General features: G+C 36.0%; 1 protein-coding gene across 3 annotated transcripts; it reads right to left on the reverse strand.

The window, feature by feature from the left end:
* Nucleotides 1–443: 443 nt before the first annotated feature.
* On the reverse strand, nt 444–21,631 carry LOC107864134 (protein TITANIA). 3 transcript variants are annotated; one of them, XM_016710417.2, is made up of 5 exons: nt 21,385–21,631; nt 12,996–13,384; nt 9,469–10,040; nt 9,297–9,357; nt 444–1,335 (listed from the first exon to the last, which is right to left on the reverse strand). In XM_016710417.2, exons 2-5 carry the CDS (start codon nt 13,363–13,365, stop codon nt 794–796), a joined length of 1,545 nt encoding a protein of 514 aa, XP_016565903.1. In that variant the 5' UTR covers nt 13,366–13,384; nt 21,385–21,631; the 3' UTR covers nt 444–793. The 3 variants fall into 3 exon arrangements, with proteins under 3 accessions (XP_016565903.1, XP_047265151.1, XP_047265150.1); XM_047409195.1 differs by lacking the exon at nt 21,385–21,631 and adding an exon at nt 18,560–18,897; XM_047409194.1 differs by lacking the exon at nt 21,385–21,631 and adding an exon at nt 18,103–18,849.
* Between the last annotated feature and the right edge of the window lie 4,480 nt (nt 21,632–26,111).

Below are 26,111 nucleotides of genomic sequence, written 5' to 3' on the forward strand. Positions count from 1 at the left end.
AAACTATTTTCTCGATCTTGTATGCAATAAACTTAATGCTAATTCTTTTTATTAAGCTTATTTGTATTTTCTAAGTGATATGATATATTGTTGTATCCTGTTAGACATAACTTACGTTCTCATTCTTTTGTCAAAAGTAGGGAAGAACAAGTGTCTGGTAGGGCTAAAATTCGGAGTGGAGTAAATGAGCTCAATACACTGGATCAGCTAGTCTATACGAACCAATATAAGGACCTATTAGTCTCAGTTGCGTAGTAACAACGACAACTAATATCCAGTGTAATCCCATAAATAGAGAGGTTGTATCCAAAAGACTCGATGCGAGTAACCCATATCAAAGCAGCCAAACACGCAAAATACAAAAGTAAAAGATGACAAACAAATAATAAGGAAAGCATTACATAGCATCCAGAAAACAAGGAGCAATAACCAAAGCACAGGAATTAGTGTTGCTAAAACGCAAAATAATGCAATAACTGAAGCACATTGTCTCGCTTACATATGCCAAATAACACGACGACAACACAGGGAATGTTTCAATAGAGTTGATACATACTCAGGTAATGCTCCCCTTTTCATATGGGAAGTTGGAGCAGAAAGAACATTGTTTCTCAAAAGAGAAAAACTCTATTCCACTCAACTTCTGAAAATTCTACATAAGTTCGATATCATGAGAATGTTCACATATGAACTTACTGCAATGTAACAACAACATACTCTACAATCGGAACAAAATATTGGCATAAGATTGCCAACATGTAATTGTTGTAGATCCAATGTGCAGACCTTTGCTTTAAGAAGATTCTGTGGCTAGACCAAAGTAGTCCTTGAGTATCTGCTTAGAAGTGCTTCCAAATCCATTTTGTACCTGTTTCATGTCCTTGAGTTTCAGCACTTCTCGCTTTACTTGCTCTACTCTATTTAGCACAACATCAAGTAAGGTATCTGTTTCAACCATCGATGTACGTCTTAAGAGATCAGATCTTTCCAAGTCAAGCTGCTCGTATAGATTCATGACGCAGTTCTTTTGAGCAAAAAGTCTTTCCTCAGCAAGTCTGTACTCAAATTCTTGAGACTTCCTCAATGCCTGCAGAGTTTGATCAATCTCTTCCTCAAGCTTAAGGGATTCAATTCGATGGTCAAAGTTTGAAGCCAACTTTGGTGGTGGCTTAAGGGATTCAATTCGATAGTCAAAATTTGAAGCTAACTTTGGCGTTGAAGATCTTCCGCGAATAGTTAAATCTCCATGATTTGACGTTGAAGATCTTCCGCAAATAGTTAAATCTCCATGATTTGTACACACATATGTGACAATGTCATGATCCTGTGTTCCTCCTAACATCAAAAGAAACTCGTGTAAATTTAGTCTTTAAAGAGAGATTACACGGACTGAAGCTTTGCAAGGAAGGACATTCGAACAGTAAGCTCTTGAACATAGTTCCTGAGTCGACTACATGCTCTTATAAAGATAAGATGAATCTCAGCATGCAGAAACATTACAAGAGATACAGAAAAGAAAAGGATTCATACAAATTTAAGATGACATTATGTTTCACATATCTAAAAACTCCTTCCTGTACATTGTGACAAGAGGAATAAGCCTTTGGAAGTACTCATGCCTCCTAAACGGGGAGTTATCCACATCAATCATACCACAAAACAAGTAATTTTAAGATGGACTAAAAGAAAGTAAAGAGATACCTAAGAGTAACTAATATACAGATAAACCTGCAGTAGGTGTGGTGTAGTTGGCCGATTTGTCACTTCAATTAGGCGATATGGTGCAACAACCAAAGCGCTCAAGTGTGCACCTTAGCTCCCCCCCTCCTTTTGAAGAGGGTACCACTACTTTAATATAACTGGAAATAGGACTTATTTATTAATAATAATAAGTTATGAATTAATATGTTAAGTCATAAACTAAGGAATAGTGGAATACATTCATTTAGGTATAAGAAAATAATCACTGACCTGACTGATGAATTCACTGGTTTGAGGATTAGAAATGGTGGTGTGTGTGTGTATTGATATAAACTTGACTCCCTTCGAACTTGGTAGTCAACCTTACTTGCAAAAGTGTGCACATAAAGGTGATCGTGCACATAAAGGTGATCCTATTCCTTTGTCATCTCACAAGGAACCTAATTCACCAAAATACAGACACGATCTTCCAAATATACCCCTTTACACCAAAAATAAAAGGAGCTAAACGTTTCACTTTCAATTTTTGTACTACAACACTTTATCTTCAAACCACCTCTGGTTTCTTTTCTCCCAAATTGTCCATGAGATACAGGCTGAAACAATCTTCCATCTCTCTTTCTGACTTGATAGTTGTCCATTCCAGCATACAAGCATCTCTGTGATACCTCTTGGCATAACCCATGGAAGTCCTCTTGGAGCAGTAAATATTCTCCATAGTTGTAGACTTACCTTACAGTGCAACAAAGATGGATTGTTGTCTCTGCCTCACATCTACACAGGTAGCATCTACAACACAAATGAAATCCTTTCTTAGAAAGTCCCTCATGTGTTAAGACTGCCCCTCTTGGCAGCAGCCAAGTGAAACAGACCACTTCGTGTGATAGTTTCGCCTTCCATATTAGTTTCTATGGACATGACTCAATCAGTGGGCTGCTACCATTTAACTCTTTATAAGCTGATTTCACTGTTAATTTACCTTCCTTATGTTCTTGCCAAACCATTCTGTCTGCCTGAGCAGATGTCCCTTTGCATTGCTCCAAAGTGCCAAAAATTCTGCTAGTTTCCCATGGGACAGGATATTTTGCACCCATAATCTGGAGAGATTCTTATTATCTTGTTTTGAGGCGATTTCATGTATTAACCTACATGTTTGCTTTGCTACCCTGGACCATAAATAGGTGTTTACTCGATCACTCAGCTCAATGAGGAACAGAAGTAGTAAAGGCAGTTTTGAGTGTCTGATTCAACCTATGAGAACAGGCGAGTTGATGTTTTGAGAAATCTGAGAGGACTGATCAACCTAGATTAGAGGTACTTTAGAGGGAATTGCTCTAATGGATGAATTAGGAACACAAACTGTTCACTCTTCTGCAAATGTTTACTGAATGTGCATCAAGGAACAAAATGCATTGAACACAGGAATCACGGAATACTCCCAGGCACAACTCCCGAGGTTAGTCTCAAGAAGCTCCTTTTGGGTATGAATGACTATCTCACCGATGCTCTATCGGAGCTTCCGTGATGGGAGACAAACTCCTTTTTATAGCAGGAGATAAATCTTTCGAACTTAATAACATAGGAGACAGGCAGTTCATATGGTTCTCATTAACCGAAAAGGGCAGAAGATTTACAACCAAAGTGACCATTGACGTGCAACATCTCAAATAGGTGTGTGAATCCCTAATACAAGAATCAAAAGGGACACTTATAAATGACTATCAGAATTTCAACATTCACGGCAGATATGCATGTATAGAAGTTCGGCAAGGGACTTCCAAAATTGGCAGTGATCATTCGGAGAAAAGCTCAAATTGTGGCTAGGTTGACATAGCTGAGAAGATCTTGTGATTTTTGGGGAATTACAGAGCTCCTAAAATCCAGCACCAATTCGACCACCGGTCCCATTACATAAAATTTTTGTTTGCTGCTGCAAGAATTCGATGCTAACCATAATCAAACACGCTCTCCACGTCGGACGACTCTCATCCGCTCCATCGAAGACTTTTTGGCACCTTCAACGGCCCTTTCCATTACAGCCCCAACACAGAAACCAACCACAATTGGTTTCAGTCCAAATGGAAAGTCACGCCGAGCTTCAAAGTGATCCCTATCGAGTCCATAGTATGGACCACAACAGATTACTTTTTGAGCTCCCATCCAGGCAAGAGGAAGTGAGAGCCAAGGCTGGAGATTGGTTTTATGGCTGGAGACATCTCTCTCTTCCTGGTGGTGGCAGGAAATCAATACTAATGAAATCTCTCCAGGAAATGTCTGGATCAAGGTATTTGGAGATCCTTTGAATGCATGGACACCAGATAGAATTAATCACATTGGAGATCTGTGTGGTGGCTTTATCGGAGTTGACAAAGACACCGAACACAGAATCCATTTACTTTAGGCTCGCATCTGTGTCAAGAACTCCAGGAGAAATATTTTGTGGTGAATTTGAATTTCAAATTCGAGGGCTGAATTTTCAGTCTCTTAATAGTGGCACAAGCAAGACCAAGCCCCTTACCCGCTGGACAAAGAAACGAGCGGGGAAGAGCAACAAGCAAAAGATGCCAGAGCCCTCATCTCACGCAACAGCACTTCAAACTCCACAAAAGAGGCACACGATGCCCTCGTGCCCACTGTTGTTAGAAGAGAAAACAGACCTGAGCTTCTACTCCAAATTTGCCAGTCCAAAAATTTATAAATCAAGATATAAATCAAGATAGAAGGAAAGCTTTAAAGGGGAAAGCTGGTGTGGGCTTGGATAATGGCTATTATTCAAAGCGTCCAAACGGGAAAATATCAATTAAGAAGGCTGCAAATTTCTGGAGAGCAGCAGCCTCAAAATTGGATCCATGCATTCTCACTTCCCAGACCTCCTCCTTCGTTCATGACCAACTCTTAAGACCCAATTGCAGATGAATTTCAAACCTCCACTCTTAAGGCTACGAATTATCATGACGTGACACCTTCTCAGTTAGAAGCAGACGAGGAAGTCATTTTCACCTCTAAATCTCCACGCAACTACTTATCACTTCTTAACACTGATTCTACTCCCCCCAGTGATTTAGAATCTAGCATGTCTTCCCTATCTCTCAATAACTTTCTTCCTCTCCCTTGACATGAAGAAGGTGCTCCAAGGATACAGGAAATTGATACTCCTGTAGCAGGAGAGACACCAAAATGGTCAAAGTTGATAATGAGAAGGCAGTGGGGGGAAGGAAAAGGGGCAGGTCTCACAAAACTCTTCTCAGATGAGAGTCAAAACAGACTGGAATGTGCAGGGATTGACTGATAAGAAAAAGAGAATCACCTTCAAATCTTAGTCAAGAATGGAAAGTTGACATAAGATGCTTTAAGGAAACTAAAATTGTCGAGTGGAGCACTTTTTTGATCAGAAAAATATGGGAGATAGGTGGATTTCATGGGCAGAACTAAAAGCTAATGGAACTAAAGGGGGCATATTGATCATGTGGGATAAGAGACTATGGAACTGTGTTAATTCTCAACCTGGTATTTTCTCCCCGTCTTGCAGATTTGAGAGTATTATAGAAGACCTCAAATGAGTTTACTCAGGTGTTTACGGGGAACTGTGTTAATTCTCAACTTGGTATTTTCTCCGTATCTTGCAGATTTGAGAGTATTATAGAAGACCTCAAATGAGTTTTCTCAGGTGTTTACGGCCCCCACACAGACACTGAGGGAACTGAATTATGTTATAAATTAGCAGTAATAAGGGGTCTTTGGTATGATCTATGGGTGATTGAGAGGTATTTCAATGTCGGTAGATTTGAGGAGGAAAGGCTCAACTGCTCTATAAGATCAAGGGCAATGAGGGGCTTCTCAAACGTCATTCTTGATCTGGAGCTGATAGATCCTCCACTCCAAGGAGCTCAGTAAACTTGGTCAAGAAGGGAGGGATTTTCTCCAAGCCTCGAGAATTGGCAGATTTCTGTTCTCCTCAGAGTGGAGTGAGATGTTTAACTCTATCAAACAAACTGTCATGCCCAGGGTGTTTTCAGACCATAAGCCAATTATATGGAAAGTGGAAAACTAGGAAGCAACCCCCTCCAATTTCAAACTTGAAAACGTGTGGTTGCATTCTGATGGTTTTATGGACTTGGTAAAAGAATGGTGGGGCTCTTACAGGGTCAGGAGCACTCCGGATTTTGTTCTGTCACAAAAGCTCAGAAACTTGAAAAGGGACATCAGTAAATCTTTTGATTTTTTTCTCTTTTTTAAAAAGACATTAGTAAATGGAAAAAGAGGTGTATGGAAAGCTTGAGAATCAAAGAAGCAAGGTTTTGGAGGAGCTGGATTTCCTAGAGCAAATTGCAAAACAAAGAGCCCATTCAACAGAGGAGAAGCTGAAATCTATAAGCTTGAAGCTGGAGCTGAATTAGATTGCTATATCTAGATGTCTTTTGTTGTGTGTGTGGGTGGGTGGGGGGGGGGGGGAGGGTGGGGGGGGGGGGGACACAGTTCTTTCAAAGAATTGCTAATTCACACATAAGATGCAACGTTATTGACAAACTGAAAATAGGGGAAGCGGTCACTGATGATAAGGGGTTGATCAAGGAAGGCATTCTTGATTTTTACCATGCCCTCAGCTGACTTTGGGAATCTTTCTACCCTTAGCACGAAAGAAATGATGGAACTGGGAGACCCTTCAGTGAACTTGAAGTACTCACAACCCTCAAATCCACTGCTCCAGGCAGAGACCAGGCCCTGATGGATTTGCCATGGCTTTCTTTCAAAAAGTTTGGAATTTTTTTAAATCAAATCAGACATGATGAAAGCTTTCAACTTCTTTCACCAATATTGTCAAATAGTGAGGTCCTGCAATGCCTCGTTCATTGCTCTAATGCCAAAGAAGAACGATGCACTAGAGCTTAGGGATTTCAGACCAATAAGCTTGATAGGCAGTATTTATAAACTGGTGGCTAAAGTTTTAGCTGAGGCTGAAGAAGGTGGTGAGCAATTCGGTCACTGGATAACAAAGTGTTTTTATGAAGAACAAATCATTGATGCCTCACTGATTGCAAATGAGGTGCTTGATTGGAGGATAAAACGTGGGTAGATCGGCATTCTATGTAAGTTAGATATAGAGAAGACTTTTGACCGGTTAAATTGGTCATATTTAATTGAACTACTAAAGAAGATGGGCTATGGGAATAGGTGGATATTTCTTTTGTACCTCAACTGTAAAATTCTCAGTCCTAGTAAATGGAGATCCAATTGGCTTTTTCTCTCCTCAAAAGGGTCAAAGGCAGGGAGAACCAGTCTCCCCTGTCCTATTTATTTTGGCAATGGACTACTCAGTTGTTGGCCAGAGCTGGAGAAGCTTTACAGGATCCAAGGATTCCAGGTGGGCAAAAATCCCAACACCTTTGCCATTGTTTCTCATCTGCTTTATGCAGGTACTCTGATTTTTTGTGGAGCAGATAGCCAACAAATTAATTATCTCAACATCACTTCAATGGTCTTTGAATCCATCTCTGATTAGCACATTAACATGCTCATTAGCAGAACTTTAACCAGTAAATGAAGTTCCCAACCTAGAAGATCTGACAGAAATTTCAACTTGCAAAACTTCTTCGTTACCCACTACTTATTTGGGATTCCCACATGGAGCTAAGTTCAAGTCGCTCTAACTAATAGTATTCTGGATAGACTGTACAGCATTCAATAAAGCTTTATTTTATAATGGTCATTGAAATTTGGGCAGAGGAGCATGCTTTTTGGACGGATGCTTGCAAAAAATGGTACTGTGGGCTTTCAAGTATTATGAGGTATGGGAAGAGTTCCGAACCCAAATCATATTTAACGTGACTGATGGAAATAGAATTAGCTTTGGGTGACACAAGTGAGGAGGGAACGTGTTGAGAATGGTCGTTCCCCAATTTATGTAGGATTTCTAGCCAAGAATTGACAATACAGCATATTTGGAGAGTATATGAGGACGTCATGATTTGAGATCTTACAATCGAAAGGAATCTACAAGATTGGGAGAGAGGTGAATCCAAAAATTAAGTAGAATTACTCTACAAACAGAATACGCCATATACCAGCATGATAATTGGAGACAGGCAACGGGCAAAGATGGACAGTTCTCAGTCAAATCATATTACCAGAAACTTTTTTGAAATGGATATAACCAGAAACTTCAGGTGAGGGATGAAATGGTTTTGCCACATTTTCAATTTGGATAGCTACAACTCTCAGAAAAGTGTGTTTCTTTGTGTGGTTGGCAGCTATGGGCACAATATTAACAGCCGAGAATATGAGGAAGAGGATCACACATGTTAGCTGGTTCTATATGCACAGATATTCAGGGGAAGATGTGGACAGCCTCATAATACATTGTCGAGTAGCTACAGCTGCAGTGGGAGGTCCTGAATTGGTTTCTAAGACAGTGAATTACACCAAGTACAGTAAAGGAAGCATTGCATTGCTGAAATTTCAAAAGAAGAGAGGACTCAAGGCATATAGCCCCATGAGCTTTATGTGGGTTGTATGAGGGAGAAGAATAAGACTATAAGAGAGCTTTGAAAGGATTGAGAGTGATTTCGTACATACAGGGAGTACTCTTGACTCTCTGGTCCCTTTTTTAAATTTTTATGCACTCATAGAGGTTCCGGTTAGTGTAGATGTGTAGGTGACTTCTATGACTTTCTTAGAGAACCATATTTTGGTCTATATTTCTCTACTTCTTGTTATACTTCTTATATCTGGGATTCGCCAATATTAATAAAATTATTAATTTTATCAAAATAAAATTGAACCCTAAAACCTCGGGAGGTGGGATAACCCCTTATTTTTCTTGATGAACTACATGGTTACCATTAAAACAGTGGATCTCCTTCTTGTCACCATACTCTCCTTATGACTAAGACAAAGGTAATATGTAGCTATTGTTAACGCTAGATGTTCATTCATTTTGTTGGGATTGCTAATGAATGGGAGATTCAAGTTCGATTTCCTTCTTAATTCATAGCAAGCTGACTCCAAATATCTAAGCAGCAGCACCTGAGAACCACAAAAACCTACACTGAATCATACAATGGATGTAAAGTTGAATTCTATGACGCTGCAGACAACATTGTGTCTCCCATTTTCTTCTGCAATTTACTAATACAGCATCACCATATTCTTTATGATCGGTCCCTAGTAGATTGATGTCTTTCTGCTTAGAGTGGTTATCCTAAACTTTATGGCCATATTCTATCTCCTTCATCAGGTTAGAAGCAGCGGAATAGGCTTGACAAACTGTTTCTACACAAAAACAATTCCTCTTCAAACTCATTCGGAGGCTCTCCTGCATTGATTTCATGCAGAAGACTCCAGGTTGACAATTTTCTGTTTATATTATGCTTCAGTTGCAAGCTATGCCTTTGGAATTTGTGAACAAATGTGTAGTACAGAAATAGCAAACACAGAGAGTATATGCATGTTCATATACTAATCTATTCGTGCATTTATGTAAATTCAAATTGACACGAGAAGAATGTACACACAAAAACAGATTTCCCAGCCAAGTATAGATACGTGAGTCAAAGAAACAGTCACATAAATAAGAATCAAAAGTACAGAGGAGGTACCATTGGAGTCCATGAATGTTTCTTCTTTGAACACATCTCCAATGCAGGCTGCCTTATGAAGCTGATACAAAATATCATAGAGGTCATTCCAGTAAATTGAAAACGACATAAAAGCAATATTAGATACCTTGAGAAAACAAAATATCGCTCATCTACCCTCAGTCAGCTATACCTTTGCCAAAGCCGATTTAATGCGACGAAACAACTGTTTTGCATTTGTTCTCCGTGAACCACGTAGAATGCAAAAACCAACATTCAAAATCTTCTCAATGTCATCACGAGAATCAACAGACCCACAAATGTTCAGAAGCTTCGTGACATGTGAGACCAAATCAGTTCTTGAATCACAGCGCCGACAAAGAAACTCTGCATCCAAACCGATGCTTCCTCCAACTGCCCCAGCCAAATAACATCGCAGAGCGCAGTCTATATGGGATATGTGTCCACAAATGTAACCATCAGTAACTGTTGCTTCACACCTAATGTAACTATACCCTCCATAAGTAGAAGAAACAGTTTTAGAACAAAGAATACAACAACAATCTCGGCAAAAACCAGGTTCACTGCAACAAATATCACAAATCATGGTCTCTGGACTCGGATTCCCTGCTACTGAACTCGCGCACATGTTGTTACCAGCCACACAACTAATGATTCCATGAGAATCAGATTTCACGTCACAACTAATGATTCCATGAGAATCAGATTTCATGCCTGAAGATGTGACGTCAGCAAACCAGTCACCTACAATTTTTTCAGACAAGGAAGACAAATTGCGAATCATGTCCAGAAGTAACTCGCTTAAGCACAACAAGAAACACCAAAAGATTTGCAAGAAACTGACATCATTCAAATTTATAATCATAGAGACAGCTCACTCAAAATGAGAATTTTACTGATAAGCTAAAGATATTGATCCTTATGGGATTATCTGCTAGTTGTAATGGGGAGAAAGTGTGAAATCGAAGAAAGTAGCTTCGTGCACATCCTCAACATGAACTTAAAGGTCCTCATAATTAATCAAGTTATTCAGGTCTCATCTTTGAGAGGTCTGCAACAGTGTACCAAATGCCAATGGTGTCTTTAGAGTAAAAACAATCATTATAGAGGATCCGGTCAGATTGTATCTGGTATAAGACAAATATGCAGATTAGGCAGAAGCATAACATAGGACCCGTTTGGCTATAGATTTTGCAAGCACTTTGTGAAAATAAAAATTGACAATCTGTTCGGCCATAGAATTTGTCTAGTTTTCTGAAAATTTTGAAAACCAAATTCCCAAACCTACTAAGAACTTGTTTTCGGGTCAAAATATAGCTATTGATTTCTTTTGAAAAATGAAAACTCACCCCAAGCTTTTACAACACAACAACAACAAACCCAATATATCTCACAAAGTGGGGCCTGGGGAGAGTAGAGTGTACGCAGTCCATACCACTACCTCAGATGAAGTAGAGAGATTGTTCCTAAACCCCAAGCTTTTATATTTTGAAAAAATCCATCTCTTTAGACCCCAACTAATTCATATCAACCCTTTTCGATCATATCATCTGGAAATGCATGCTCGCCGTGAAGATATTGTTTAGCAGAATGTAGGGAGATCATATTAAAAAATAGCTAGTTACTCCCGTTGTTATTATTTATTTTTTATTTTTTTCATAGATGGATCTTCGTAACTACTTGTATTTTGATGAATTGTAGTAGCTAGTGATTGTGTTATTTAGTACTCTTTCTGTCCCAATTTTATATGACACACTTTCCTTTTTAGTAAATCCCAAAAAAGAATGACAAATTTCTAATTTAGTAACAATTTAACTTTAAAATGCTACTCCCTCCGTCCCAAATTACCCGTCCTAAATTGAGATGACACATTGATTAAGAAAAATAATTAATAACATGCCTAGTTTACCATAATACCCCTATTAAATGATGTTTACATTTTAATTTAAAGAAAAAGTAATTAATGCAAAGGGTAAAACATGGAAAAAAAATTGTCTCTTCTTGATTAATGAAAAAAGACGAGTAAAATGGGAAATCAAATTAGAAAATTTGGGACGGGAATTTGGGACGGAGGGAGTATTACCGAAAAAAAATTAAAATGCCAATTTCACTCATAATGAGATATTTATAGCCACAGAAACACCTATGACTTATTTTAGACCACAAATTTAAAAAAAAATTCCATATTTCTTGAACTCCAAGTCCAGTCAAACTATATCATATAATTGGGGCAGAGGGAGTAGTTTTTAGTAAAATATAGTGTTGTGATTTAAGGATAATGTATTTTTTAGTTGATTATAAAAATGATAATTTTGAGGTCAAACTTATGGGTATTTTTTATTGTTTTTAGAACTTATGGATATAAGTCACGTTTCATGTTTTTCAACACACAACAAAAGTGAAATATGTCTCCAAAAATTATGGTCAAACACATTTTGAAACTTCAATCTAAACTTCATCCAAATCTGGTTCCCCAGAAATATTTGGGAATCTATGGCACCAAACGTTAGCTTAATTTCATAGAGTCCCTCTAATATTTGAATAGGGCGATATTTTTTACTCACTTGTACAGAAAATCCGGCACTGCCTTTTTGTTGTTTCAGAATACAATTATTACTACTATTACAACAGCAACTATGCCGCAGTCCCAAATAGTTGGGGTCGGCTATATGAATCCTCATTTTGTCATTTAAGCCCATACCATAGAATCATGAATACAATTATTACTATATTTAAAATTTTAATAAAGAAATAATCAGTTAAATTATCTGGCACGTATAAATGTCCACACAAATGTGGAATCCAGAAGAAGTAATCAACTACCCGCTCTGCCTGAAAAATTATGGCATAATCCGTAATACGATGGTCAAAGCATCTATTTTAGAGTGAATTCAAACATCAATTCCTCAATCTTAACAACAATATACATATTTGTGAACTACCTTCCCTCTATTCCATTTTAGGTGGCTTCCCTCTTTAGTCTTAGATAGTTTGTTAATTTTTACAAATCCGGCACACACCCTTCGGTATTTTTGAAGAGGCCGAGCAAACATTGGTTAGTATAGATATATTTATCTAATACTCACTCCATCAAATTTTATGTGAAACAATTTTTTTTAATATGTCCCAAAAAGAATTGCACCTTTCTATACTTACAAACAATTAAAAATTTAAACTTTCCATGTTACTTAAACGCAATGATTTTATAGCAGCTAACAGAATGTCTATGGAGTTTTTTTTAGATTGTATCTATGACATGTCTTAAACAATAAGTTTCAAAAGTCTCTCTTTCTTTCTTGAACGTTGTACACAAACAAACACCTTTACATAAATTTAAATGGATGGAGTGTCAGAAATTCTTTCATTGATATATACATTTTCACGCATAGCGTCTCAAAAAAATATCAGGTATTCTTAAATTGGTGTAATGGCATTACAGTTAAGCAAATATAAATAGGCTCCCCAATTTGGTGAAAGAGAGGTCAGCAAAGAGCATACACGGAACGGAGTCCAGGATGAAGTTACATATGCAGAGACCAAACCCTAAGATCAGAACTTTCGGATACGCACTCCTAGTTGCACAATTTTTCCTTGAAAGTGGTGCATCCTAGTGAGCCATGTTTAAAAGTTTCTTACTAATCCCAAGAAGAGGAGAAAATTCAATGTACTAAATGCGAAAAAGGTCGTATCAAAGCTAACCTTTTAATAGTTTTGAGGGAATCTTCCAACTGAATGAGGCAAAGAATTCATTGATATCCACGTTCGGAAACTCCGACCGGACAAATTTTTCAAATGAAGACTTACTTGCGAAACTTTGCTTTCTACGGAGATGTTTTGGAGGGTACAGATATCTATCAAGAAAGTAACCAGCAGATGCAATTCTTTTCCCAACCTTCCAGCGCCATTTATCACCTGGGTTCGGCCAATTTTCAGGAGCATATGGTAAACCTTCACCTGAATCACTGACAGAAACAGGATAAAGGTGAAGTCCAAGTTTATTGGTAATAGGTGTATTTCCATTATATGCAGCAGGACAGTCAATCTCCACAAGATCCCCATTGGATGACATGTAGCAATATGTTTTAACTCTGTAAATAGACAAAGAAAAGAATATATATCAACTTAAAATCCAAGAAAGGAGAGGTCCGTCAAATACTATCTTACAGAAATGCATATAACTATATAGCCTTCTAATAGAAGAATTAAGAAGACATACCACGAGTCCAAATGAGAAATCAGACATATTTTCAGTTGATTAAAATAATGAAAAGCAGCTTAAGATAAAAACTCAAAGCGAGCACTTACGCCTCTGTATAAAACGAATTAGCAAATAATTGAACTAGATATAGAATACGACAGCAAAGATAGCAACGAATACAGATAAAGGAATAGTCCAAGCCAAGGGATCTCCATTCTCCACAAAATCAATATCTCTAACTTGTCCACAAGAATAGAGACAAACACTCTACAAAGCCAGAAGATGTACAGATTTATGGAGAAAAACTTAAGTGGGTTGAATTGTGTTGGAAGAGCTGTGGTTATGAAGTTTTATGCCGCTGGCATAATCTACAGATATGTCAAGCACTAACAGAAACCTCTCAAAACGATCAATTCCGAGGTGAACCACAGGTTTATCTAAACATTGTACAAAGAAATCTTAAAAGTTGAAACAGACCTCGCGATCTTTCATGCTCTGAAAGATCTTAAATTCTTTCAAGCGGATAAAAAAGAATATTGAGGCCTATTAAAAATGAAAAGTAGTATCGATATTTTTCTTATCCAGTATATCCAACATTTGATGACCTTCCAAAATATTTACCAAAAACATTAGATTGTGAAAGGACATATTGTTGCCGAAACAATGCAAGTAATTCATATTTGATGATAGGCAAGAAACTTGAAATATGTGGGAAAACTTGGGACTAGAATATGACTCTTTCCATCCTTGACGAGGATGAGGAAGAATCCAAATAGAAGTCTCAACGAGAATGAGGATGAAAAAGAAGTTGAAGATGAAGGTAGCATGGCACCAAACAGTGAGGTATATTAAGTCTTGATAAAATTTATCCTTATCTTCAACTATTTGCGCAATTATTATCGACTAAGTTTTATTTTTGCTAAACAATGACCTAATCTTAATTCATGATAATGCTCTTATAGCAATATAAGTTACTCCATTGACTTCCGTCAGAAATATGAGAGAAGAATATTATTGAATTGTTGTGCCTAAATTATTACGTTGATCCTATTTACAGACACTACATTAGACTTCTTTTCCAACTAGGATTCTATATACTATTCTTATTCTTACTCATATTCTAACACTCCCCCTTAAGGTGGTGCATACAAGTCATATGTACCGAGCTTGTTACAAATGTAATTAATACGAGGACCAATGAGGGACTTGGTGAAAATATTTGCAAGCTGATCACTCGATTTCACAAATTTTGTAACAATATCTCTAGAAAGTATCTTCTCTCTCACAAAGTGACAATCAATATCAATATGCTTATTCCTCTCATGAAATACCGCATTTGATGCGATATGAAGAGTCGATTGGTTATCGCACACACAAGTTTCAATTCACTGATTTCTCTAAATTTTAAGACTCTCAACAATTGTTTAATCCAAACTAGCTCACAAGTGGCTACCTCCATTGCTCGATATTCTGCTTCTGCACTAGATCGAGCAACCACACTTTGTTTCTTACTTTACCTCCTACTAAAACACAATATCTAGATGTAGAACGTCTATCACAACGTGATCCCGCCCAATCAACGTCTGTAAATCCAACAATCTACTTATGACCTCGATCCTCGAAAAGTAGTCCTTTACCTGGAGTTGACTTAATATATCGCAAAAGGCGAACAACTGCATGTCAATGACTATCACAGGGAGAATCCATAAATCGACTTACAACACTCACAGGATAGGAAATGTCAGGCCTGGTTACTGGTTACTGTGAGATAATTCAATTTACCAACAAGACGCCTATATCTTCCAGGATCATAGAGTGACTCCCCCGTCCTGGTGGGAGTTTAGTATTCGGATTCATAGGAGTGCCAATGGGTTTACATCTCATCATTCCTGTCTCCTTGAGAATGTCTAAGGCATACTTCCGTTGCGAAATAATAATATCTAATCTGGACTGAGCAACTTCAATACCTAAAAAAAATACTTTAATTTGTCGAGGCCTTTAATCTGAAAATGCTAAAAGAGGTGTTGCTTCAAAATAATGATACCATCTTGATCATTTTCGTATTAACAAGTTGGTGCATGTAAGACTGGTTGCACTATGAATGGATCCTCAAAAGTCGATATAAGCAAGACCTCAGACATGTTGAGATGATCAAGATTAGACGAAGATGTAAAGGTTGAGATTCAAAGAATGTGACATCAACGGACATAAGATACCGACGAAGATCAAGTATGTAGCAACGATATCCTTTTTATACTCGAGAATAACCAAGAAAGACACATCTAAGAGCACGAGAGAGAGAATTTCTTTCCCTTGGGTGAAGTTATGAACAAAACATGTACTCCCAAAGATGCGAAGAGGAAGAAAGTATAAAGGTGACTCAGAAAACAATACTGAATAAGGGATTTGATTTTGAGTGGAAGATGAAGGCATTCGATTAATTAAATAGCAAGATTGATAACTGCATCACCCCAAAAACACAACAAAACATTGGATTGAATGAGAAGAGTGCGAGCAGTCTTGATGAGGTGCTTATTCTTCTTCTCTACTACTCCATTTTGTTGAGGGGTATATGGACAACAAGTCTAATGAATAATTTCTTAATGAGTCAAACATTGTTGAGATTGGAAGGACATATATTCTAAGGCGATATCACTATGAAAGGTATGACTAGAGACACCAAATTGATTTTGTATTTCGGCACAATAACTCTTGAATATAGGAAACAACTCAGACCGATCTTTCATTAAGAAAATCCAAATACATCTTGAATAATCATCAAAGAAGCTAACAAAATAACAAAATCCTAAGGTTGAACTGATTCTACTGGACCCCAAATATCAGAGTGAACCAAGGAAAAGATAGGCTCTACATGATTCTCAGTACTACAATGGAAGGCAGTTCGAGTGTGTTTTCCAAGTTGGCACGACTCACAATCTAATATGGTTAGACTAGACAATACGGCACAATCTTTTGTAACTTGAACAAACTAGGATGTCCCAAACATTTGTGAATTATGTCCGGAGAATTGTAACTGGACATGCTTTGGAAGAGTCAGGAGAGGTAAGGTAGTAGAGGCCTTGTGATTCATACCCTTCACCAATTATTTGTCTAGTACTACGGTCATGCATGATAAAAGAGTCCTTAAGAAAAAGTATGTCACTATTTAGGGCACGAGTCAAACGACCGACCGATGCAAGATTAAAAGGACAACCACAGACATAAAGAACAGAACTTAAAGTGACGGAGGATAGAGGATCAGCTTGTCCAACTCCTTTGGTTTGGTTTAGTTACCATTGGCTAAAGTGATAGTTGGAAGAGATGGTGAATAACGATCTTTGATAGAAGTGATTTATCACCAGAAATATGATTAGAAGCTCCATAATCCACAACCCATGATCCAAAGGTAGGAAATTATGCAATTGAGTCTATTGGCAGAGATATTTGCTAACTTGTTCGATACTGAAGATACTTATTATATTCCTTTACAGATAAATAAACCCATTGTCTACCTGTGGTGTTAAACTGAGCAACATGAGCACTTTTAGGTGGTCAACCATACAAACAACATCATATTTCACGAGTATGTCCAAGCCTATTACAATAACTACACTTAGATCGAGAATAACATATGTCACGAGTGTGTCCAAGCCTCTTACAATAACTACACCTAGGTTGAGATCTTCCGAAATGGTCTCCCCCTTATCGATTCTTCATGGATTGTGACGTTTGATTTTCTAATCTCCTCATGAAGGGTTCAGACTTAATCATAGGACTAGATCAAGCAAATATTAGGAAATATGTTGCCGGAATCTAGAAGAAAAGTGTTCAATCATCGGAATATTAGATCTAACTGTCGAAAGTTGATTGGAATCGAGAAATAACTATATGGGCAGCCTTGGATTGAAGAGGCGACATATTCCGATCTAACTATCGAATATTAGATCTAACTGTCGAAAGCTGATCGGAATCACAAATCAACTTTTGGGTTCCGCAAAGTCCCTACCCCCTATCCCTACCTAATTATCATTGGTTGTCAAGTCAAAATTTTAGGTTCTGCAAAGCCCTTACCCCCTAACCCTCACCTCCACCCCCTACCCCTCGAGGTTGGCTCTGATAGATCCTTGAAGCAAAGAAAGACGATACAAAACAATCGCGAACTAGAAGTAATGCTAGTACAAGAAATAACAGATAGGAACAACACAACACAAACAATCAAGGTACAAGGAACAACATATCATAGGAATACAAAGAATTAAAACAAAAACAATGATTCTTTTTGCAAAATGGGCACTGATACATCAATCATCAAAATGGCATTGGAACACAAACAAATTAACAAAAAGGAAAAACAAGAATGTCCAAACTCCACAACTCTTGAAAAACAAAAAACAAGCAACTCCAACAATTACAGTAGTATATCAAACACCATTTAATACCCCCCCAAAAAAAAACTCATAAATGCCCAGTGTGTAATACAGAAAAAAGTACCATTCGATAATAATTAAAAAAAAACAAAAAACGAAAAGGTAAAAGACACCAGGTGATTTTTCCCATCGATCCATCCCTCAGTGGACAAAGTGTTCTAGTCTCGATGGACTGAGTTACCTGATATTTATTGCCTGTAGGGGTAGCAGGTATGTCGTTGGATTTTAGTGAACGTGCACAAAAGTTGCCCAAGCACCACGATTATTAAAAAACTAAATGACAAAATACACCAGGTAATTCTTCCCATCTTCTCATCGTCCAAGCCTCAATGGACTAGAGTTTCTAGTCTCGATGAATAGAGTTATTGAGGGTGGGGTGAGTTTCTAGTCTCGATGAATAGAGTTATTGAGGGTGGGGTGGCAGAAATCTTGTGGATTTTAGTCACACAAAAAACTGCCACCAACACCACGATTATTAAAAAAACTAAAATGACCAAAACACCACGTAATTCTACCTTGTACTTACTATCGATGCACGAAAGCAGACCCGGACACTATCATTATTAAAAAAAAAAAAAAAGTAATCACAGAAATACAAATAGCTTTATATAAGTATTTTCAAGAAAAAGAAACTGTACTTGTGTGTATTTTCCGGTGACCAACTTCTTTGTTTTTCCGACAAGAATTGGGAATTCTCCTGATTATCAGCGGAAGATTAGTTTTAAGTTTTTAGACCTAACTGAAATTTACTACACTACTTATATATATAAAAAGGCATTTTGCAAAACCAAAGTAAGGTATGTCACATTTTTTAAAAAGATTGCACCTGTTGTTTCATTTTTTAGGATTTTTACATCTTAGTTTATTCATTTCATTTTTTACAAAATTTTTTAAATATACAGATCATTTTGTGAAGGGTAGCAACGGAGGATCGAAATGTTTGTCTCGTGGTTGTTTTTTTATTGGGTTTACTAATGGAGTCTTTTTTAAGTAACTTTTATTTATAGAGATGTTATAAATGTATTATTACATATAATGAATGCTTATTTATAGAAAAATTAAAAATTTCAGTTTTTAGGATGAAGTTAATTTTTTGTATAAATAAAAGGTTTTCTTTTATCATAATTGAACCTTTACAAAATTCGTAAGAGAAATAAAGAAGTCTAAATGTATTTTTTTCTCTCGTAAATTTATTGCTACTATTATTTTCTCAAAGCAGTCCTGTGGATACGATTGCTTAGGTACTACTACCTGTCAAAAAATACTAACAAAAGGTTAGTATATCCTTCATATTTTATGTTTTTGAATTTTTGTCATTAATGGTATAATTTGGTTGTCTATTTAATCATAAAAATCAACGTGGTTTACTTGATTATTTATGCCTCGATTTGCTCATAAAATAGCAATATATTGAAAGAAATTCTAAGTTATCATAATGTGATAGACTTAAGACACGATTATATTTCATTCCTGTGGAATGAAAATTTTGATTTTTATAAGCACAAATTCATTTTCTAGGGTGAAATTTGAGATATTTAGTGAAGTTTATCAATACAAACGTGCACTTGATTGTGATGGTATCACAACTCACCAGTGAAAAAGGCAAAATAATCAAGGAGTTATTTTGAAATCTACTTTCGAAGTAATAAATCTGAAATTTATTCATGTCATAGTAAATTTGAAATTTACTAAAACAAAAAAGCACATGTCATGGTAAACTTGAAGTTTACTAGTATATAAGTTATAAGTTGACATGAACGATTGCAACATCTCAAAGATGTGCATATTGAATACTAAACATATGTTGAAGAACTAGAAAATTTTTCATGAACTTTTAATGTTACTTGTTCTCATGATAAGTTGTGGACCAACTAATGTTGGGGTTGGATCCCCTAAATTCTGAAAAGTATTAAAGGTAAATACGGGTTCGTTCACTTATTATGTGATATTTTTAAAAGATGTATCAATAAGATAATCACATATTCATTTATTGTCAACCTACAGTGTGATAATCATAAAGTTGTTTGCTCAATAAAACTGAGTTAAGAGCATAATTTTCAGATTGTATAATCAAAGATAATTTATCTTGATAATGTTGATTTGGCATTGAATGCCTTCGATAAATAGTGGAACCATTGCTAATGAGAATAAAGCCTCATCTGTTGGTTTGAAATGTGATAAATTACATACAAAAGTACTTGTATGTATCAAATCAATAAATTATAATTAATTTCCCCTCAAAATTGGTTCAAGATCAGGAACCACATATTTTTCGCCTACAGCTTTGATGTATGGTATATGACTGATGGATATACCATGATGTACAAAGATAATTCCTCAAAGAAGATGGAAGATGTATGTTACTTTTCCTCAGGGAGAGATAATAAGAAACTATGAAATATGTTAGAAATTATCGCTAGATGCTCATTCAAAAGATAATTCAAGTTAAATTCTAAGAGCATTTACTGACCCCAAATTGATTTCATATTTAGCTGTGGATGCTCCTATTGTGTGTTCTGGAGCATAAAGTCAATAACATGCATAAAGTGTGGTAGACCATAATCGGTTCCAAATGAAATAATTCTTGGAAAGAATAAGGAGTAAACGATCATAATAAGAAGGTAATGTGCCCTTACCATAATCGATTTTATGATTGTTATTCTCGAAGCAAAGTTTAGAGGCAATCAATGTTTCTAAAAAGGAAAATTTATCTCAATATATAGTAACTGCTGACAGTATAAAATGAGAATTTAAATAGCTGACAAATCTCATATTGAAAAGTTTGTCCAATTGTTGCTTTGTTATCAAGTTTTTTAACTTAGTATTTCTCAATGCTCATTTATCATTAAGCAAATAAGAATTATTTCCACGCATAATCAACATGGTGCTATAACTATTACTCGTGAAGCCAAATCTCATTAAAATCTATATTAATTTCTTGAAAGGAAATTATCCTAGTTCACACATATAGTAAAGCGTTAGATTACGAGTCATGGTCGCCCATGTGGACCGACCCAACCCAGTCTTTTTTGTTTTAATTATTTGTTAAGTGAAAGATAAGAGAGCAAGTTAATTTTGAAAAAGAGGGGGAACAGTTATTAAGTAACTGGCTTATCCATCCATCACTGTACATATACGCTGTTTTCTTCTGTTTAAGGAGACAGATAAGTGAAAAATAAAATTTTATGGTAAAACAACAAAGACATCAACAAAAATCTAAAAGGGAGGCTTTTAGTTTGTGAATCAACTCTCCATTTCCTAGAGAGACGAAGATTTACTTGAGGCGATTGTGTCAGTAGCAAATTCAATACTTCCGCTGCAACATATTAAGGTACATACACTGTTTTTACTACAAATTTGCTATCAATGGTATCAGAGTCAGGTTTATTACACCATTTTTTACATGTTAATTTTTTGAGTTTAAGAGTGTTAAACTCTTGAAAAAAATGGTGTATGAACATACCTGGGAGAAAAATCTCCATGACTGGTTGTATGAATTTATAGATCTGACTAGAAACGTCACTATGGCAATTTTTTGTTCGGATTCTATCAGATGCTCAAAATTGCATTTACGGATCTGACAATTTCTTTTAAGGTTCTGTTATGGAACTGTATTTAATTTAATTTAATTTTTTAAAAAAGATGAACTAAGAAGCGTTCTAAAGAAGAAAAAGTAGAGTAGTTCGTTCCTTTTTTTACCTTTTAATAAGCAACTGAAGGTTTTTTTTTGTTGAATTTAACTTTAAGGGAATGAGGGATTAATTGAAAAAAAAAAGGAAAAGAAATGAAAGGGAATAGTTCCCGTTATAATTCTTGGGAAAAGAAATATTTATATTTATATGCTTTAAATGGAATAATTGTATCTGTGGAAAACATTAAAATTCATTAGAATCAGTAATAGTCACAATGCTTATATGTTACCATTTTACATTGTAAAAGTAAGTTGCTGGCACTAAATTGAATAAAAGAAAAGTGCAGTAATTTACATATAATTTCTTTTGGATTTCTTTTTTTGTAATTAACATGAAAATATCCTATAAAGGTGGCATAGTGAATCCTTTTATAATTTTACATAAATAAGTGGTTGGATTAGACTTGATATATTTTTTGTCTTAATTAGTCCATAATAATTTTAACAGATTTTGTCTTCTATGATAAATTGTGACATAAGTGTCACATTGAGTGGTGAAATTCTTATTGTTTCTTGGTTCCTATTTCAGAAATGATTGAACGGGGACAAACTCGACTCACTCCAAGTGGGAGTTCTGGATGTCGAGCAAAGAGACAAGGTAGAAGAGTACGTCATCGAAGGGCATGTTTTTTAGGTCATGAATCATACGAAATGGTGTCCCCAGGGCGACACAAAATCTATTACGAAATGAAAGGGCTATACGAAGGGAAAGAGAAAAGAAATTAAAAGAGTTCAATTCTTTTAAAATGTCACCTAACATTAGTGTTGCTAGATTTGTTTGGAATGAAACATGTAGAACTAGAAAACCATGTAGAAATCTCGGATTGAAAAGCATTAACTATATTAGCAAATTCTCTCTGTGATCCTTGGGGCGAGAGATTAATTGATGTTTACCACGAGATTTGGCCTAGCAAGCTTTTTTGGGTGTACATAAGTCGTCTAAAATATTTGTTGAATGACTTTTATTTTTAGATTGACTTGTAACATGAAGTTATTTATTAACTTTATATTATACATATTAAGTTGTTTATCTCTTTTTACCTAAATTTCATTCATTTATTTGAGTTTAAAATGACTTAATTGAAATCTATCATCCTAATAAACATTTAGAAATTAATTTCTAATTTTAGTCAAGTGTTTAATTCGTATATGATGATTGGATTCTTAAGTGTCCTTTCAATTTTACACTAAACATGAAACCTTTAGCTGAAATGATTTTCTTAAGTGTATAATTTGCATGCATAAATTAACACAATTGTGTAATTGTCTCTTAATAACAAACCTGGCATAAAAAAACATAATTGCTGACTTGAACAAAGGAGAAAAACTAAATGGAAACAACTACAACATTTGGAGTCGTAAGATGTGGTATGTACTAGAAGAGCAAAACACTCTTGAAAGTATTAACCATGTCTTAAGTCTACCAGAAGAGGGCAATACTGTACAATACAGAAGAGACCTTGAAGCTTATAAGGCTTGGAAAAAGGCTGATTCCATTGCACGTGGAATCATTATAAGTTTTGTGGTTGGTGACCTCATACATGAGTGTGAGGAATTATCTACTGCCAATGCCATCTAGGCACACTTGTGAGGAACATATGGGGGTACTTCTGTCACCCGCCTGAGACAGCTGACTATCAAGTTTGACACTTACAAAAAACGTCATGATCAGAACATCAAACAACACCTTAGGGTGATATCGAATATGATAGCTCAACTCAAAAGTCTTTGTCACATTCTCTCGGATGAGCAGCAGGTTCAGGAAGTGATCCGATCTCTTCCCAATAGTTGGAAATACCTGAAGGTCAACTTAACCCACAATGATAGCATCAAATTTTTTTCTGATGTTGCCCGTTATGTTGAACTTGAAGATGAGAAGCTTAGCGTTGCTAAATCTGCTTCTAATGCCTTTATGGCAGAATCAAATGGTAAGAACTCTTCAGGATTCAAGCGCAAGAAGAAGTAGAAAAATAATGGGAAGGGTAAAGAGGCTGAATAAGGACACCCTGAGAAAAAAAACAAGCCAAATTCCAAGAAAGGAAAAAGGGTTTTCAAGAAAAAAAGACAAGAGCAAGATGAAGTGCTACAATTGCCAAGTTCTGGGGCATTTTGCTTGTGAACGTCCTGAGGAGAAAAAGGTAGCATTTCTAAATGCATCTCTAAGTGCTACATATGTTTCTAGCACTGCTTTATTAACTGAATCTTATCCTATGTAGATTGTAGACTCATGAGCCACCGATCAAGTGAGTTGAGATCAAAAAACGTTTGTAGAGTTCCATCGAGTTTCACCTGAATCAAGGTGGATCTATGTAGGAAATATGCAATACTTGAAGTCAAAGGGATTGACACTTGCAAAATAGATTTGCGTGAAGGTCGGTCTTTAATGTTGTATGACGTCCTATATGCTCCAGAAATTTGACGAAACTTAGTGTCTGTGTCTGCTCTTTTAGATGTTGGTTTTCATTTATTCTTTAGTCGTAATTGTGTAAGAATTACTCTAGATATTTTTTTATGGTTTTGGATATTGTTATGATTGCTTTATTGTTTAGATTGTAATCCTTTAACTTATGACTATTATGTTGACCGTTGTGCAATGTCATGTTATTCAAGTAATAATGATGTTGATATACTTACATGACATGCTAGATTGGGTCACATAGGGCAAGACCAAATGAATAGATTAACAAAGGAAGGACATCTAGGTTCTTTCTCCAAAATTGAAATGCCAACTTATCAAAATTATCTTGCCGAAAAGATTACACGCAAACCATTTGGGAAGGCTAAAAGAGCTGAATTTCCATTGCAATTAATCCATTCTGATATCTGTGGTCCAATGAATGTGAGGACAAGGATTGGTACTTCATATTTCATTACATTCATTGACGATTTCATGCGCTTTGGTTATGTCTATTTGATATCTCATAAATTAGAAGCACTTGAATGCTTCAAAAGATATGAATGAAGTTGAGAATCAATTAGACAAAAGTATAAAGGCATTAAGAATCGATAGAGAACGTAAATATCTGTCAAAACAGTTTGAAGAACTATGTATTGAAAAAGGCATTATCAGACAATTAACTACTCCTTATACACCTCAACAAAATGGTGTAGCTTAAAGAAGGAATAGAACATTGTTGGATATGACAAGGTCCTTGATGGCGTAGGCAAATTTATCAATTTCTTTCTGGGGAGATGCGTTATTAACTGCGGCCTACATATTGAATACAGTGTCTTCTAAATCAGTATCTTTTACTCCTTATGAACTATGGACTGTTAATAAACCAAACTTTAATGATCTACGACCTTGGGGTTATGCTACATATATTAAAGATCGTTTTGGTAAGTTTGGAAAACTAAGTCCAAAAGGAAAGAAATATATCTTTATAACATACTCAGAACACTCCAAAGGATATGTGTTCATTGGTGAATTAGAAGATGGAAGTACTACTGAAATTGAATCACGAGATACCACATTCCTGGAAAATATTTTTTAAAAAAGAAATGAAATAAAGAAAATTGAGCCTCTTTACGGAATGCTGAATTTAGATGATCAAATAATGTCATCGGACATGCTTGATAATTCAATAGAACAAGAAATAATTCTTGGTCCAAGTGGAAGTTGTGAATCCCAAAATCCCATTGAAGAATCTGAACTTCAATTACGTAAGAGTACCAGAAAAGGTGTGCCTAAACGATCTTATGAGATTGAGGATTATGTCTTCTTGGTATCCCCCTCGAAATTGAATGAACCTACTTCTGTGACCGAGGCTTTATCGAGTCCTGAAAAAGATGAATGGATAAAAGCTATGAAAGAAGAATTAGAGTCTATAAAAATCAATAAAGTCTAGGATCTAGTTGACCTTCCTTCTGGGCGTAAAGCTATTGGGAACAAGTGGATACTCAAAGTTAAATGCAAATCAGATGGGTCAATAGAAAGGCACAAAGCACGATTGATGGCAAAAGGTTTTACTCAAGAAGTTGGAATAGATTATGAGGAAACTTTTTCACCAGTTATGAAATTTACCTCAATTCTATTGCTTTTAGCTATAGTTGCACGTTTAGATTTAGAATTACATCAAATGGACATGAAGACCGTTTTTCTCAATGGAGAACTAAATAAGAAAATCTATATGGAACAACCTGTAGGTTTTGTTGTTAAAGGCCAAGAAAAGAAGGTTTGTAAATTAAACAGATCAATATATGGCCTCAAGCAGTCTTCAAGGCAGTGGTACCTGAGATTTCATAAGGAAGTGATTTTATTTGAATTTACCATGATCGATGAAGATTATTGCATCTATGTGAAAAAGTCCAATGAAATGTTTGTGATTCTTTCACTTTGCGTGGATGATATTTTATTATTTGAAAATAATTTGGAGTATGTAAAAACTGTTCAGTCATGGATTTCAAAGTCATTTGACATAAAAGATATGGGTGAAGCAGACTATATATTGAGTGTTAAAATCCAAAAAAACCGTTCCAAGAAAATTTTGGAACATTTT

The sequence above is a fragment of the Capsicum annuum genome, chromosome 3 (assembly GCF_002878395.1).
Source record: "Capsicum annuum cultivar UCD-10X-F1 chromosome 3, UCD10Xv1.1, whole genome shotgun sequence".
Classification (NCBI taxonomy): domain Eukaryota; kingdom Viridiplantae; phylum Streptophyta; class Magnoliopsida; order Solanales; family Solanaceae; genus Capsicum; species Capsicum annuum.